Genomic DNA, 16,432 nt, shown 5'->3' with positions numbered 1-16,432 from the left:
CCCTCCTCTCTACTTCTCAGTGGCAAATGAAAAAGATGTCAAACAATAGAACTTTTTGTTCATGTGCGAATGGCTGTGATGCTTTGGTGATGACTATGTGTTTGCCTACCTATGAGAGGAGATTTACTATTGAAACACCACTGAGACAGCCAGCTTCTGCTTTATTTTTTCTTTGCTTTGTTTTTAATATAATATCTCCAAAAAAAAGATAACCTCTGCTTCAGAACTCATCACCTTAGCGTGGCAGTTTTGAACAATACATAGAAATACTAGTGTTAAAAATCACTAAGAGAGTAGATTGTAACTGTTCTTACCACAAAAAAGGACAACTGCGAGGTAACACGTATGTTAAGTAGCTCAATTTAGCCATCGCACAACGTATACATTTTTGGTATAACAGCCATTGATAATTCTACCACCACAATGGTGGTAGAACATCGTATTATACATAATAACTACAGTTTTTGTCAATTAAAATTAGTTATTTAAAAAAGAAACACTAGATCATCGTTAATAATTTCTTACTCATTTCTTTCAGCCATTCTTTAATGCCTGACATCCTAGACCAATTACTAGGAGAAAAATCTTCGTATCTTTATGTTCTATAGTGTATGGGAAATCATGGCAGAATCTTTGGATTGGATTTTCTTTTTCTTTGTAGTTAACTTGACCTCCTCTTGCCTCAAATGCACACTGCTAAAGCCAGCATGTTACTTGAGGCAAGATATTTGATACACTTTCTTGGAGTTGTCTTTCTCTTAGCACACAGATGGTAAGAGAAATGCAGATTGTGTTAATATGTTGCCCTAAATAGAATTAGGTTTATTTATTTATTTATGTTTTTGATACTGGGAATTGAACTCAGGACCTTGTGCTTGCCAGGCAGGTGCTTGTGCTTCTGGGCTATACCCCCGGCCCTAGAATTAGGTTTATGAAAGAACAAATTAAATAGATTTTTTTGGAAAGCATTTTAAAAAAACAGTGTAAAAGTTCTTTAAGAAGCTCTTATATATTTAATTAAAGGTTGTCTAGTAATTTTGACAGTTGCAGATAGAAGCATATAAAGCTCTCACATAGACAATACGTGATAAAAAAATTCTTCTAAGTCCATAGAAAGCTACTAGCTATCAATTCTGAGATAGGGACTGTAAGTAATATCTGAATGCAAGTAATATCTAATGTAGACGGGTTTCTTATTTAAATGCTGTATTTCCATTACTTGTGCTTGCAGTTTCATCTTCTGTGAGGACTTCGTGATACACCTAATTATGATTTCTATACTGCTGGGGGGAAAAGCCAGGTGGCTGCAGGTCAGCCCACCGGGGTGGCCTTACAGATAGGAGAGTGAGATGAGGTGTTGTAAAGGACAAAGCACTGTGACTATTTTGTTTTGATGCTAGGAAATAAGTTAATACTATTTATATTAAAAATTCTGGGTTTTGTTTGTTTTAAAGAAAAAAGCCATTTCTTTCTTTTGCAGCCATGAAGAAGGACCTACCATTAAAAAACACAAAACTGAGGAAGGGGAAACCCACTTCAGTGTCTCCAACCTAGCTGAAGGCAATGTCACCAAGGTAAGCAGGGCTTTTCCAGTGTGTGCTGCCCTGTGCAGGAAGGTTGGGGCTTAGGGAAGATGGTATCAGCTTGAGTGGTCTGTGAACTTACTATTGTAGGCCCATCTTATACTTCTTTCCTTCTAAACAACGTATAGAACATGGAAAATCTCAGTGGTAGGATTTTTTTCCCCCTATTACTGAGGATTGAATCCAGGTCCTTTGCACTGAGCTACACTCCAGCCCTTTTTTATTTTTTATTTTGAGACAGGATCTTGCTAAATTGTTGAGTTGCTTAGGTTGAGTTTGAACTTGAGATCCTCCTGTCTCAACCTCCCAGTGTACTGGGATTACAGGCATGTGCTGTCACCCCTGTGGTGGTAGCACTTTTTGTGCAGATTTTTTTTGTTGGCATCATTTTGCAGGTTTTCTTTTAGTCAAAATGATAAGTGAGGGTTAATGATCTGAATCTCATGCTCTGAGTACTTAAAATTTAAGTTAGTGTAATTTTCCTGTGTCTTTTCTAATATGCAATTGTAGAACGGGATTCACAAGTTTAGGATTTTCCCAAAGCAAATATTTTGACACTTAAAAGCTTTATTTAATGAAAAGGGTTTTGGAGCTTGAAAAGATTACCTTATTTTAAGCAGCATTATTTTGAATCAGTGGGTTTTAAAAATTGTATCTCATTAGCAAATTACAGTAGCAAGGAAGGTGGGCACTAAGGCATGCCTTTATGGCCACCTCAAACAGAAATACTCTCAGAAAAATTGAATGTCTTAAGCTGGGCATGGTGGCACATGCCTGTAATTCCACTACTCTAGGAGGCTGAGACAGGATGATGGCAAGTTCAAACCCAGCTTGGGCAACTTAGTGAGAGCCTGTCTCAAAATAAAAATTAAAATAAAATAAAATAAAATAAAATGGACTGGGATGTAGCTTAGTGAGAAGGCTCTGGGTTCAATTCCCATTACCAAGAGAAAAAAGTTAACAGAAAAATAAAATGTTTATAAATTGATTTGGATTTTCATTTGGATATTTTATAATGTAGGAAAAACTCATGATCTTTTTTGTTCCAAAAGCTTTTCTGCTTGCTATTGCAAAGCAAAACGGAAAGAGTTCATTTTATACTAAGGTTTACCAGCCCTAAAAGGAACCCCATTGTTGTCTTTGTGAGCTTAGTGATACTCAGGCCCTGAAGGGTTGGGGCCAGCAGATTAAAGACAGAGTCAGTGATCAGAAAGTGCCATACAGTGTGGCTAAGAGTTGCATCTTTGAAACTTCCCCCTATAGCACTTTCCCCTCTAGACTGCAGTAAGTCTTTACATGATCTGTTTTTACTTGTTGGGAACATGTTCATCTTGGGCATATTTGTGTATTCTACCAAAACTTTGATTTTTATGGGCCAGCGGCAGTCTCTCCAAAGGGGAAGTTGAGTGAATCAAGCATTATGCTGTTATTTCTCAGGTCATCATAGTGGGATGAGTATATTTAGTGTGACCCACACTAAGGCATCCTCCCCTTCCTAATTGGTTGGGTATCAGCATATATAGGCAGTTGATACCATATGGAGCCTTTAAGCGACCTGGCTGGAACCTAGCATTTTATTACTTTTGACCTCTGGAAACAAGTCAGTTTGCATAAAGAAAGGTGAGTGAAAGCAGACAGGCCAACTTGTGACCACTTAAATCTGCTAGCTTTTAACAGAGCCCTGGAAATGACAGTGTCAGAAATGGCCTTCTCTTTGTCTTTAAGAGCACACATACTGCATTAAGGTCTATTGCATTGCTTGGGGTGCTGCCAGTAAGAGAAGTAACCCCAGGTTCATTGTCTGTGATATTACAGGTTGGAAGTGTGAATCCTGCTGAAAACTTCCGTGCACTGGTGAGACAGAAGAATGCCAGCTTTGAGGAAGGTGAGTGGTGTGCCATTGGCTTGGCACTCAGGAGAGGGTACTTAATTAGGCTGATTTAAAGTCTAGATTAATAACTATAGCCTTTTATTGCAGTGCTCTATACATTTATCTTTCCTGGCAGATCGTGGTGATTTCTCTTGTTAAGATTCACTGAGCAGCTGGATGTGGTGGCACACACCTGTAAAGCTAGCACTCAGGGGCTGAGGCAGGAGGATCCTTGCAAGCTTGAGAACAGCCTGGCCTACAAAGTGGCTCAAGGCCAGCCTGAACTGCACAGCGAGACCCTGTCTCAAAAAGAGAAACAAAAATAAAGATTCACTGAGGCAACATTATGAGCGCACGAGGGCAAATGCAGTAAAGGCTTGCCCAGAGGAAGAACTAATTTATAGGTCTCCTTGTTACAGAAACTTTGAACCAGAACCATGGGACTTTGAGTTCTACCTTTCTGAAGTGCTTCAGGGTCTTCTGAATGAACTTGGATCATATTGTCTATTTTCAGAGACATACAATTCTTGTTCTAGTCCTGAGAGGTTAGGCCACATTTGTAGTAGTTTCTGAAAGACCTTATTGCTGCCCCTGGATTTGATCTTTCTCAAATTGACTGCTTCCTCACATTTTTCTTATCAGATATAATCTATAATTCCATTTAGGCCGGGGTTAATATCAAAATAGCTTTCAGAGATGGATGGAGGGTCTGGGATCAATATTCATTCACTTACTACATTCAGATTCCTCTTTACCCTTTGGAAGGGCAACTGGCAGTGGTTCATCGTGCAGGTTTGTAAGTACCACATATTCCTTCAGTTTTGCTCCCCAAACTAAGGCCTGTTGGTGAGCTACCTTCTGTGTGTGTGTTTAAGTTCAGGTATGCACAGAACTTTCACTTCTAGACTGGTGGCATTGAAGGAGGCAAACTAAATGCCTGGAAACACTGCTGCTTGGCATAGGTCCAAGGCACCTTGCTACTTATACTCCAGGAATCTGGGAAGGTGCCCAGACTTACTGTGCTGTTGCCCAAAGGCAATCATCACCAGCTGAGCTTCAGAGAGAGCAAACAATCTAGCAGGCCAGATCCTGTTGGCAGGCATGCCAAGGGCCAAGCCCAGGAGAATTTCCTGAGGAAGATTACTTTGTCATCATAGTAATCTGCAGTCTTAATTGGGCGTGTATGTTTTGTGTTTTAAGATGCAAGAAGAGTAGTAGGAATGGCCATATAAGAGAAAAGGTTTTGAGTTGTAACAGAACAAAAACTTTATGTACTTACTGAAGGAAATCCAAAATTCAAAGTGAATTTTCCAGAAAGATTGGTGACAGTAGTGCTTCAGAATCTCCTTTCATGAATTAGGGTGATCAGAGGAGACTTATTGTGTAGTAGTTGTGCTGCTGTCTGTTTGGCTGTATATTGTGACTTTGTGGGAGAAGGCAGACAAGCCAGTGTACCCTATTGTTCATGATTTTAGTGTTTTTGAAGAAAGATTTAGAGCTTTTTAGCTTTAATTGCTTGTTGTCAGTTACCTCAGCCAGTCAGGGTCCAAGGTCTTCTCCCTGTAAGTGATTAGTCTGTTGGGCTGGTATAGGCACTTTTTTTCAGGGATTAAATCTAGCTGTGATGGTCATTATATGGTATCCAGTATTTACTTTGTGCCTGCCATGTGCAAGGCATTGTGCTAGTACTTTGGTATTTTTTTTCATTTACCTTGCCTACAATCCTGCAAAGTCCCGCGAGGAAGTAGAGAAATGTTAGCACTTTAATAGCTAGTGAATTTTCTGAAAGAGAGAATTTTTTTTTTTTTTTTATTGGGAAAATACTTTGGGTCCCTAGAGGAGAAAATGAATCTCTGTCCATGGGCATGGTGTTTATCCAGTCTTGAGACTTGAGAGAAAGGGAAATTGCCTCAGCTTTATAGATGGAGGAAACCTGGAGCTAGTTCAAGAAAAGGGCAGGAGGGGCTGGGGATTTAGCTCAGCGGCAAAAGTGCCTGCCTGGCAAGCACAAGGTCGTGAGTTCGGTTCCTGGTACCAGAGGAAAAAAAAAAAAAAAAAAGAAAAGGGCAGGAGAAGGGAAGAAAAGGGACAGGAAGTGTGTGAATTTACACAGAGGCACAGCCTTTTGTACATGTCCCCAAATTATGACAACAAATACTAGTGCCTTTAAAACTCTGGGAATGCTAGGTTTGTATTCTGTCCAGGGAGAAACTGGTGGAGAGGCAATTTGGTGTCTGGAATATTTTCAGGCTTGGCAGAGAAAGCACCTGTGAACACAGGAGACCAGAATCTTAAGGGACCACGAGAGAATAAATTCCTGGAAATTGGTTCAGTCTTAGGAAAATAGGGTTCCTCTGAGCCAGAAAACTGAGGATTTGAAGTAGTCCTGTAAAATGAAGAAGGACAAGTGGACCCAGATGTCATGTAGACTGCTATAGGTTATTACCTCCATTTTATCAATGAAAAAACTTAAAATTGGAAGAGATGGACTTACCCTAAACCACACAGGAATACAAACACATATCTCTTTAACATACTGGGTTGTTTTACTCAGCCAGACTATTTATTCTGTTTCCTAATGGTCTCCTTTCCTACACTAAAGAAGATCATAAGGTTATGTATCTAAAACCTTGTGGCTGTCTATAGGTAGGACTTGGATGAGTTCTGTCTTTCACATTGAATATAATTTCGAGTCCTAGCACATTGCTAGTGTGATAGTGCATGTCTTCAGTATCTCCACCTAGGTCTTGGTGAATCAGAGTTGTCTGGTGATGTCACAAAACCCACACTTTCCACAGAACTGTCAGAAAAGTGGGATAGCCACTTGTTGGCCACTAATTCTGCTTTGTGGCTCTCACATGGCTTCCCTTTTTAACTATCCTTCTGTGTCTAGCTCCAGAAATTTTGTGTCTTAATTGCTAGTTCTGCTTTTGTTCTCCTGCTTGGTTTTCTCTCCCTCTCTTTTTTTGTCTTTTTGAGACAGGGTCTCGCTATGCAGCTCAGGCTGTTAGCTCCCTTTGTAGTCCAGGCTGGTCTTGAACTCACAACAATCCTCCTGCCTCAGCCTCCTGAGTGCTGGGATTACAGGTGTGTGCCACCATGCCCGGCCTGGTTATCTCTTTACTAAGGTGTTAGTAAGTCATCCTGGGGGGGGGGCGGCCCAAGTGAAATTTTGCAGGTGAGGTCCCAAGGTTAAAGAACGTATGTTTGCAACACATCAGCAACAACAGCATGCAGCATGGAGCAGAGGAGAGTAGCAGTTTGCATTTGTCTGATTAGATGATCAGTTAATTCTGTGGCTGCTGAGGTATTGCTCTCATTTTTCTTTCCTTTCATTTTGGATCAGCTCTTGCCCCAAGTCTATTTGACTTTGCTCTTTTCCTTATTCTCATTTATAAAAGACACTCCTTAAGTTTTTAAAGATATTTCCTCAAATTCACTTTATAAGTTCTCTTAGCACTAAATAAAATATGCTACAATTAGTAGTGAAATTACATTAATCATCAAAGCCAAATAAATAGTTTTTTTTTCAGTTTTGTTTTTGTATGATGTAGCACTGTCCCATGTGCAGAGCAGTTTACTTACACAGATCATGTAATTTTTATGTAACCCTAAATTGTGGATCCTTTAACATTGTTGTGTAGGAGAAATTTTCTGTATGCACGGTGTGTGTGTGTGTGTTTGTAACTGACTTAGATTTATATGATCTTGAATATGATTTACCTGTTGTATCTCTGTCCAGATAAGCAGATATAAATGTGGCTTTTGTCTATACAAAGCTGATCATTTTAAGAAAAACAAATTCTGAGCATCCTAAAAGAAATAGTAAATACAGTGACTAAATTTTTAAGCCTCTTCAGACCTATAAAAATTTTTTAAAAAACAATTTAATGTACTTTTAAAATCTGTACTCAAAATAACATCAGTGTATCTAGTCATGAAGGAGAAAATACAATGCATGTATTCTAGACTCTATAATAAATAAAATGATTTTTTTTTATTAACTATTTTTACTTGTTCTTTACTGGTTACTTTTTGTCTCATTTTAAATTGTTAAACCCAGAATTGGAAGATCCAGCCTTATTTTCTGCCTCATTGATTAAGACAAGTCATCTCGTTCTAATTCAAAAATCAGTCTGTTAGAATCCTGCAGGACACCTGCTGAAAGGATGTGTTATTATTTGACATGGTTATTATACATCAGTGGCCCTTAGGGTCTAGTTCATCTTCATGAGGGTGGACGGAGGCCCAGAGTAGTTAGGATGACTTTCCACAGTTACGGCGAGTGTGTAGAAGACACTGGATCAAATCCAGAGAGCTCACTTTGGCCTCTTGTGACTAAACGTCTTCATTGGTTGCATACCTGTCATTAGATGACACACAGCACTACCTTGAAGTGTACATTGTAATATAAAACTCATCAGCCAAATAATTAAAATGAAATCATTGAAATAAAGATGAGAAAATAAAAAAGACATGACATAGAAACCAAAGACCGTTATACACACATAACCTTTATCAAAGTATTTTAATTTTTCAGCTCTTCATAAAAGGCTTCCATCCTTTCTTACTCTGTTTCTGAAATCATTTAAAATTTCTGTCAATCCATTTATCAGAACATCCCTAATTGTAGGGTATAGCTCTTGGAAAATGTGACCTGCCTATCCCTTAAGAAAGAAAGATGACGGGTATAAAAATGAAAGCATGTGTGTGATCATTATGTTCTCAGTGAACATTTAGATTTCTCCTGAGAGCATTCAAGGAAGTCTGTATTGCATATACCACAGCAATCCTGATTTCTCCCAATGTTTTGTTTTCTCATGCTATGTAATAAAGTGGTTTGCCTTAAACCTGCTGAGTAATTTTTCTCTTTTTATGTTGAAAATGGGAAAGCTATCTTTCCCTCTGGCTGAAAATGTGGATCTTATGAACACTTTTCCTTGTTAAAACAACCAGAAGAGCCCAGAGTCCATTTAAACCTTCATTTCGCATTCTGAACCTTCAGCTTGTGTTGATGACCTGCACAATCAGTGTAACAAAGCACAAAGCCCACAGGCAGCTCTCATGGAATGCAGTATTCCGAGGTGCTTATAAGAAAAGAATGTATCATCCAACTTTCTTTTGGTTTACCCTTGCAGTAAGTGCACATGAATGTAATTTGTGAGTCAGAAAGCTTCACAAAGTACTTACTCATGACAGTTTGGGTTTTTTTCCCTAATTCCTCTAAATTCTGTGTTTCTTTCTTGCATGGTAGATCATTGTTATGCAGGGCACTGCACGGCTCTTGGTTCTCCTTCAATTGGGCTGTCTTCAGGACTGCTTCTTAAGCCGAGCTGGTTGAAAAGGAAACTGATTTCAGATTGTGCTGATGTGCAAACTGCTTTAATCAATGACTTAAAGTGACTGCTTGTGGCAAACAACAGAAGCTCTTACCCAATTAAAATGTTTAGGAAAGGATAGTAGGCTTTTGTTAAAATAGGCACTAATCAGCTGGAATGTGTTAAGAGGAGCCTAGAAACAGCTTGGAGTCCCACTTAAATGTAATAAAAGTGTTTTGGTCCTCTCGTTTCAAATTGCAAGCCCAAGGCCAAAAATACGCTGACACAGAAGGAAGTGGCAAATATAATTTGGCACAGTCAGTCTTTTTTCTTGTCCATGAATGTCTACATAAAACTTTTTAAAATAGATTAGATTAGATAGATAGATAGATAGATAGATAGATAATGTGTGTTTCTTTGGCCAGAAGAGGGAGAGCATTTGGTTCAGATATAAAACATAATTTCAACAGGAGTTAAGAATATTATCAGCATAGGTGTCTTTGGAAATGGGAGGAAAAATTAACATTTTAAAAAAATTCAGAGCCATTCTTCACAGAAGAGTGATCTTTTAATACTTTACTTGCTTTTGGAATCTAGTGATGTTTTCTTGCACATTGAGGGTAAAATTTGCAATCTGAGCTTTGTTATTCTGTAGCAGAAATATCTAATATCTCCTTACTATCCGTAGTAGATCTTGACAGATTTCTTTGATAAATTGCACTAATTTATTGCTTGTTTTTAGTAGCTTTGTTGAAGTATAATTTCCTACTATGAAGTATTATAAGTATTATAAGTACAATTTTATAATCTTTATAAATTTAAAGAGATGGGGCTGAGGATTTAGCTCAGCTGCACAGTGCCTGCCTGGCAAGCACAAAGTTGTGAGTTCGATTCCCGGTACCGGAAAAAAACAAAAAAAAAAGAACCTGCCTCAAAAATAAATTTAAAGAGTTGTGTAATTATCACTACAGTCCAGTTAAATAATATTTTCTTCATCCTGTAAAGTTCTCCAGGCCTGTTTGTATCAACTGTTTTGTTTCATCCTCTTACAACCCCTCACTGTTTCTACACATTTGCTTTTTTAGGAGCTTTTACATAAATGGAATCATTCAGTATAGTATTTTGTATCTGGCTCCTTTTAGCATGATATTTTTGAGGTTTGTAGTATTGTGGTGTGTCTTAATAGTTCATTGCTTTTTATGGCCGAATAATATTCCATTGTATGGATATGCCACATTTTATCTATTTACCAGCTGATGGACATATGGATTGTTTCTGGTTTGGGACTATTAAAAATAGTGCTTCTGTGAAAACTTGCATACACTTATGTTTGCATGTTTTTGTTGGATGGGAGTATTATTGTTGGGCCACATTTAACTTGTTAGGCCCAGTCAGTCTTTAAAAGTAGCTTATCATTTTCTATCCTCACCAACAGAACCTGAGGGCTTCACTTTCTTCATATACAGTACTGGTAACACTGCTGTAAGGGGTAAGCTTTGTCTTTCATTGTTAGTACAATGTTAACTATAAGTTTTCCCCTTATTTTGAAGAAATAAAGATTGTCTTTATCAGTTTGAAGAAATTTTCTTTCATTTCTGGTTGTTGGGAGTTTTTATTACAAATGAGTGCTGGGGTTTTGTCAGATGAGTTTTCTGCAACTATGCAATGATGTGATTTCTGTTCTTCTATTAATTACATTGATTTTCAGTTTAAAATCATTCCAGTTAATTGTGGTTATAAAATTATTTTTACATGCCCTGATTCATTTTGCTAATATTTGTTCAGATTTTGGTGTGTAGCTAGGTGTGGTGGCACAGATCTGTAATCCTAGCACTTGGAAGGCTGAGGTATGTGAGTTTCAGGCCAGCCCAAGATACATAGTGAGTTAAAGACTGGTGTGAACTACCTTGCAAGATCCTCTCTTTAAAAAAAAAAAAAATTATTTACGTATGTGTGTGTGTGTGTGTGTGTGTGTGTTCATGAGGGATATTTGTATAAAGTGCCTAGTAATGTCTTTGGCTTTTTTATAAGAGAAATATTAAACTCAGAAGGAGGTAGAAATTTCTTTTCCTTCTCTTCAGGATTGGTATTATTTCTTTATGTATTTGATAGGATTCACTATATTTATTTATTTATTTATTTTTTTGGTTTTTCTCCGGTACTGGGAACCGAATTCACGACCTTGCGCTTGCTAGGCAGGCGCTTTTGCCGCTGAGCTAAATCCCCAGCCCCAGGATTCACTATAAAACCATCTGTGCCTGGGTTCCTTTTGGGAAGTTTTTAAAAAATAATAATTCAGGGGTTTTTTTTTTACTTATAAATCTAGTCATTTTTAAATTTCTTCTTGAATGAGTTTTAGCAATTTGTATCTTTATAAGAATTTATCCATTTCATCAAAGTTGTATAATTTGTTGTTACATCATTGTTCATATATTGTTCCCATATAATACTTTTGAGTTCTATTTCCCCTTTATTCCTGGATTTGGTATTTTGTATCTTCTCTTTTTTCTTGTCTATAGAAAGGGTTATGGATTTTATCTTTTCAAGATTCTAGCTTTTGGGCTGGGGATATAATGCAGTGGTAGAATGCCTGTCCAGCCTACATGGGGCTCTGGGTTGAACCCCTAGTACCAGGGCAAAAACTAGCTTTTAATTTTATTCATTTTTCTCCATTATGGTTTTTCATTTAGTTAATTTTTACTCTTTATTATTCTTTTTATTTTACCTGCTTTGATTTATTTGCTCTTTTTCTTAAAGGGAAGCTTAGATAATTGATTTGAAACGTTTTTTCTAATATAGGCATTTTAAGCTATACATTTCCCTCTTAAGCAGCTCTTTAGCTATACACCATAAATTGTGATGTGTTATATTTTCAGTTTCATTCAGTTTAGATATTTCCCAGTGTTTTTTGTGACTGTTTCTTTTCTATCATCATTATCATTAAGTATATTTTTAAATTTCTAAATATTGACCATTTCCTGCATTTCTTTTGTCATTGATTTTTAATGTAATTCTGTTGACTGAAGAATGTATTTTGAATGGCTTCAGTCCTTTTTATATTTATTGAGACTTGCTTTATGGTCTGGCCTATTTTGTTCTGCCATATGTTTCTTAGGTCTTTACAGAGAATGTGCATTGTACTGTTGTTGAGTCAAAGAATCCCTAAATGTCAGGCCGGTTTGGTTGGTAGTTTGTCAAGTCTGTCTTTGTTGTTTTCTATGTTGTTTTGAGTACTGAAAATTACTCACCTTGAGACCTTGTGTGCTAGTAGTGAGACCTTTATAATCTTTTCTTCCTCTAGGGTCAAGAGACTCAAGTAAATTTCCACAGGTACCAAAAAGAAAACATTGCCCGGTTGGGTAATAGAGGATATTATAAATAAAGCCTTCAGATATTGGAGTTTTTAAAAAAACTGAACATAGCTGGGCATGGTGGCTCACGCCTGTAATCTCAGCACTCTGGAAGCCGAGGCAAGAGAATGGCAAGTTCAGTCCCAGCCTGGGCAATTTAGTAATTTAGCAAGACCTTGTCTCAAAGTAAAAAACTCGGAAAAGGGGTGGATATGTAGCTCAATGGGAAGATTCTGGATTCAGTCTCCAGTATTGCAAAAAAGAAAACTAAACTTACTTAGATGCATGTAATATAAGTTTAAGTTCATTGTTTTGAAGAATCCTCTGCTTCATGATTAAGAGTTCATTTACGTTACTAAAGATAAGCTGACATAGTTCCGAAAGAGTTACATAGATTTCAGGAACTTTATATCACAAAGTTGATTAGTTGTAAGAAATGAAAAATTATTTTAATGACAGTAGGTATTCTAGTATATGACATCTTAGATCAGTGTTGTACATATTTGGAAAATGTGTAAGTTCATTCTTTCATTTTTTTTCTTGTTTTGTGCCATCTTCCTAAGTTTAGTTCCTCTGTTTATTTTGCTCATTATTTCAGACACTGAGAAGAAAATACATATGGAATAATTAAGGTTCGCTTATTCAATTACTTGTTCCATTTGTTTTTTCAGTATTTAAAAAATCTATATATAACTTAAAATGGAAGATATTAATGTCTATACATTGTGCAATGTTTAAATCAGCTTAAACATATTTGCCTTCTCAAACATTTTTATTTCTTTATGGAGAAAACTTTCAAAATTGTTTCTTCTAGCCTTTTTGAAATATACAGTACATTTTCGTTATCTATACACCCTACTGTGTAAGAGTACACCTGAACTTCATACTCCTACCTAACTGTAACTTAGCCCCGTTTGTCATTACTCTTAGGTGAACTGTAATGAAACCAGCAAGACTTATCCTTTGGAATTTTAAGTGTATGAGATGATAAGGAAAGTAGAATTCACAAACCAAAGATAAGATTTGCCTGTAGCCAGTCTGGCTCAAATCAGTAAACTTGTTTGAGCTCAGCAGATGAAAGAAAATATTTCCAAAAGTCCTTTTTACTACTGTCTTTAAGTATATCAATAGTAAACAAAAAGAGTGAAATATATAATATAGAAAGAATAGAACAAAAAGGAAATAAAAGGATCAATCAAATAGAAGTATTCTGAGTGTCACTCATGAAAAATATCTTCCCATTTAGATCTCGCTGGAACTAGAAACATTATTTATGTGAGAGTCTCCGTATATGTTTTAAGATGACTCAGTTGCTCTTAGACTTCTCCTTACTACAAAGTAAGTATATAGTCATTGGAAAAAGTGCAAATAGTAATGTAGTATATAAAGCTAAAAAGTAGACATCTTCATGGTTCTCTGCCTTTAAAACTCTTGCCAGTCCCACGTTCTCTGTCTTATTTTCTCACTATCCTCATAGGAATAACCCTGTTAATCCCAGTGATTGCTCTACTGTATTGTGATCAAGATGTTTAATTATTTTAGGGTATAGTAATTCATAGCCATAGCCTGTCTGTCTGTCTCACTGTCTTGTGCGTGTACATGCACACGCACGTGCGCGCGCACACACACACACACACACACACACACACACACACACAGAGGCCCAGTGGGATCAAGTAGCTTTTTCTAAGAGATGGAGAAGAGGTTACAACATGGGATATTTCCCCCTTCAATAGACCTTTATTGTAACCATTCGTATCTCTGTAAATGTAAGGGAGAGGTGAATGAAAGAAGAGCTCTAGACCGTCCATTCCTCTAAGTGATGGCAGGCACTGAATATCCTGAGTATGGGTTTAAAGTGAGAGAACAACAAAAGGACATCTTCATTCTATAGGCGTCTAGAAGAGCAGACTGGTGAATCCCAGACCATGTTTTCATCCCTCAGCAGATGTTTGGGGTGCTTTTTGGCTTTTGTTTCTTAAAATTTTTATTAGTACATATCTGCAGTAGATAATGATTCCATTCATTGTGGGGAGTTAGTACATGTACAAAACACATCTTAATTCTTTTTATGTCTCTTTCCCTCTTTCCCCCTCCCTCCATCTCTGGGTTCCCTTACCATTTGCAAAAGATCTAGCTCCCTGTTTCCTATTATCTTTTATTTTGCTCTTAAATTTATTTATACTTTGGGTTTTTCATATAAGAGAAACCATGCAATATTTAAGCTTGTGGGTCTGATTTATTTGACTTAACATTATAGTCTCAAGTTTCGTCCATTTTCCTACATATGACTCAAATTTATCCTTCTTTATATCACAGTACTACTCCATTATGTATAAATACCACATTTTCATTATCCATTCATCTGTTGATGAACATGTGGGCTGCTTCCAAGACCTAGCTGTTATGAATTTTTTAGTAAATGTTTGTTGAATGCCTTGTGTGAGCCGGTGGTGACGGAAAGCTGTAAAGAGCAAACAAATAAAGACAATAGTATGTCTAGCAAATGGTAAGAAGCATATATTCTTAGCTTCCAAGGGTCACTGTAACAGAGTACCACAAATTGAGTGGCTTAAAACAACAGAAGTTTACTCTCACAGTTTGGGAAACTAGAAGTCTAAAATCAAGGCTTGGCAGGATTGGTTCCTTATAAGAACTTTGAGGACTTTCTGTTCACTGCCTCTCTTGGGGCTTTTGATGACATCTGGCTGTCCTTGGCACTTCTGGACTTGTAGATACATTACTCTAGTCTCTGCATCCCTGTCCACACGGAGTTCTCTCTGTCTGTATCCAGGCCTCTTTATTGAGGCCAATCATTGGGTTAGGACCCACCTGAATGACCTCATCTTGATTACATCTGCAAGGATCCTACTTCCAAATTAGGTCACATTCTGAGATTCTGAGAACTTGGGGAGGATATTCTTCAATCCATGGCAGCACAGGAGAGAAAAATTAAAGCAGGGGAGTGAGATTTGGAACGCTGGAGTGGGATAGGCTTGTGATTTTATGCAAAGAACCAGGGAAGGCCTCAATGTTGTGGTGTCAATTGTCAGTCAAACAGGTGGGAGAGAGCCCAGTGGATGTCTGTGGGGAGAGCTTTGCAGACAGAGGGAACAGCATGTTCTCAAGGAGCTTGTGCTTGCTTCCCCATCAAGGAAGCCAGTGTGGGTAGAAGAAAGAAGTCACAGAAGAAATCAGAGGGGTAGCTGGGGCACACATTACACAGAGCCTCCTAGACCTTTGGCTTGTACGCTGAGTGAAATGGGAAACCATTGAAGAGAATAATCTGATTTATGTTTTATGCTGCACTGAGGAAGGACAAGGCTGAAATAGTCGGATGAGTTAGAAGGCTAGCATTAATACCAGTGGGGGTGGCAATGGAGAAATAGTGAGAAGAGGTCAGATTCTTGATATATTTTGAAAGTACTATTGACAGTTTTGCTGATCATCTGAATATAGGAGGAGGGAGAAAGAAAAGGTCAGAGCTGACTCCTCAGTGTACAGCTTAAGCTGCTGAAGGAATTGCCATTGAGTGGGGGAAAGCTCTTTCAGTAGAAGAGTATAGAATCTAGGGCAGAGATGGCAGGGTGATAGCTGCAGCGTGTAGGACAGAAGGCAGTGGTTTGAGTGCAAGATGAAAGAGGGTGAATCTGAGGAGGAATTCATGGAGTTGGAAGTTGGGATAACCTGGGCTGGATAAGAAGGGGCCTGAAAAAGGAATACTAAGGGAAGCAGCAGCCTAAGTGATAACCTGTCCTGGTGCTCAGGATATTACTGGGACTTTCTTCAGAAATAAGTTTTGTTTTGAAGCTCTTGTGGTTTGACCTTTCAGTTTACTGTTGATCTTTTTCGACCACTTTGTATCCATTTCTAATCTTCTATTTTCTGATAGTTTCTAATTCAGTTCTCTCAGATCTGTCTCTTCCCATCCTAACTACTACTATGCTAATTTAGGCTTTCCTTATTTCACCATTGATCATTTCCAGCATCCTATATTATTTATCCTGAAAGTTCTGCTTCAATGCAGATATGTGCTTGTATAGACTTAACTTCTTATAGTACAGACTTACTTGTGGGCCAGCCCTGCTTTGTCATTCTTCATGTCTTTATTTTTTTTTTTTTTTTGTATCTGTTGGTAATATACTTTTTTTTTTTTAATTTTAAAGAATAAAAGAAGGATAACATAATAATAGGGGGGACTTAGCAAATTACAGACAAAATGGTTGGAAATTATCAATGGTTATCGTTTTACATATTATTATCTACAAAATAGTTTCTCAGGAAAACAAATAGACAAATAATAGTGAGTTA

At 37.5% G+C, this 16,432-nt stretch overlaps 1 protein-coding gene across 2 annotated transcripts in view; it reads left to right on the top strand.

Moving 5' to 3' along the window:
* Positions 1–16,432, top strand: part of Xrcc5 (X-ray repair complementing defective repair in Chinese hamster cells 5 (double-strand-break rejoining)) — an 87,182-nt gene that overhangs the window by 47,426 nt on the left and 23,324 nt on the right. Inside the window, exons 15-17 of one of the 2 annotated variants that reach the window (XM_005395689.2) lie at positions 1,481–1,574; positions 3,399–3,468; positions 13,368–13,459. In XM_005395689.2, coding sequence (XP_005395746.1) covers positions 1,481–1,574; positions 3,399–3,468; positions 13,368–13,426 — 223 coding nt within the window. In that variant the 3' untranslated portion in view covers positions 13,427–13,459. The remainder of the gene's footprint in view (positions 1–1,480; positions 1,575–3,398; positions 3,469–13,367; positions 13,460–16,432) is intronic. The other variant, XM_005395688.2, reaches the window with a different exon arrangement.

The sequence above is a fragment of the Chinchilla lanigera genome, unplaced genomic scaffold (genome assembly GCF_000276665.1).
Source record: "Chinchilla lanigera isolate Chin_1 unplaced genomic scaffold, ChiLan1.0 scaffold00052, whole genome shotgun sequence".
NCBI classification, from domain to species: Eukaryota; Metazoa; Chordata; class Mammalia; order Rodentia; family Chinchillidae; genus Chinchilla; species Chinchilla lanigera.
This window is presented reverse-complemented; position numbering and strand designations above follow the sequence as displayed.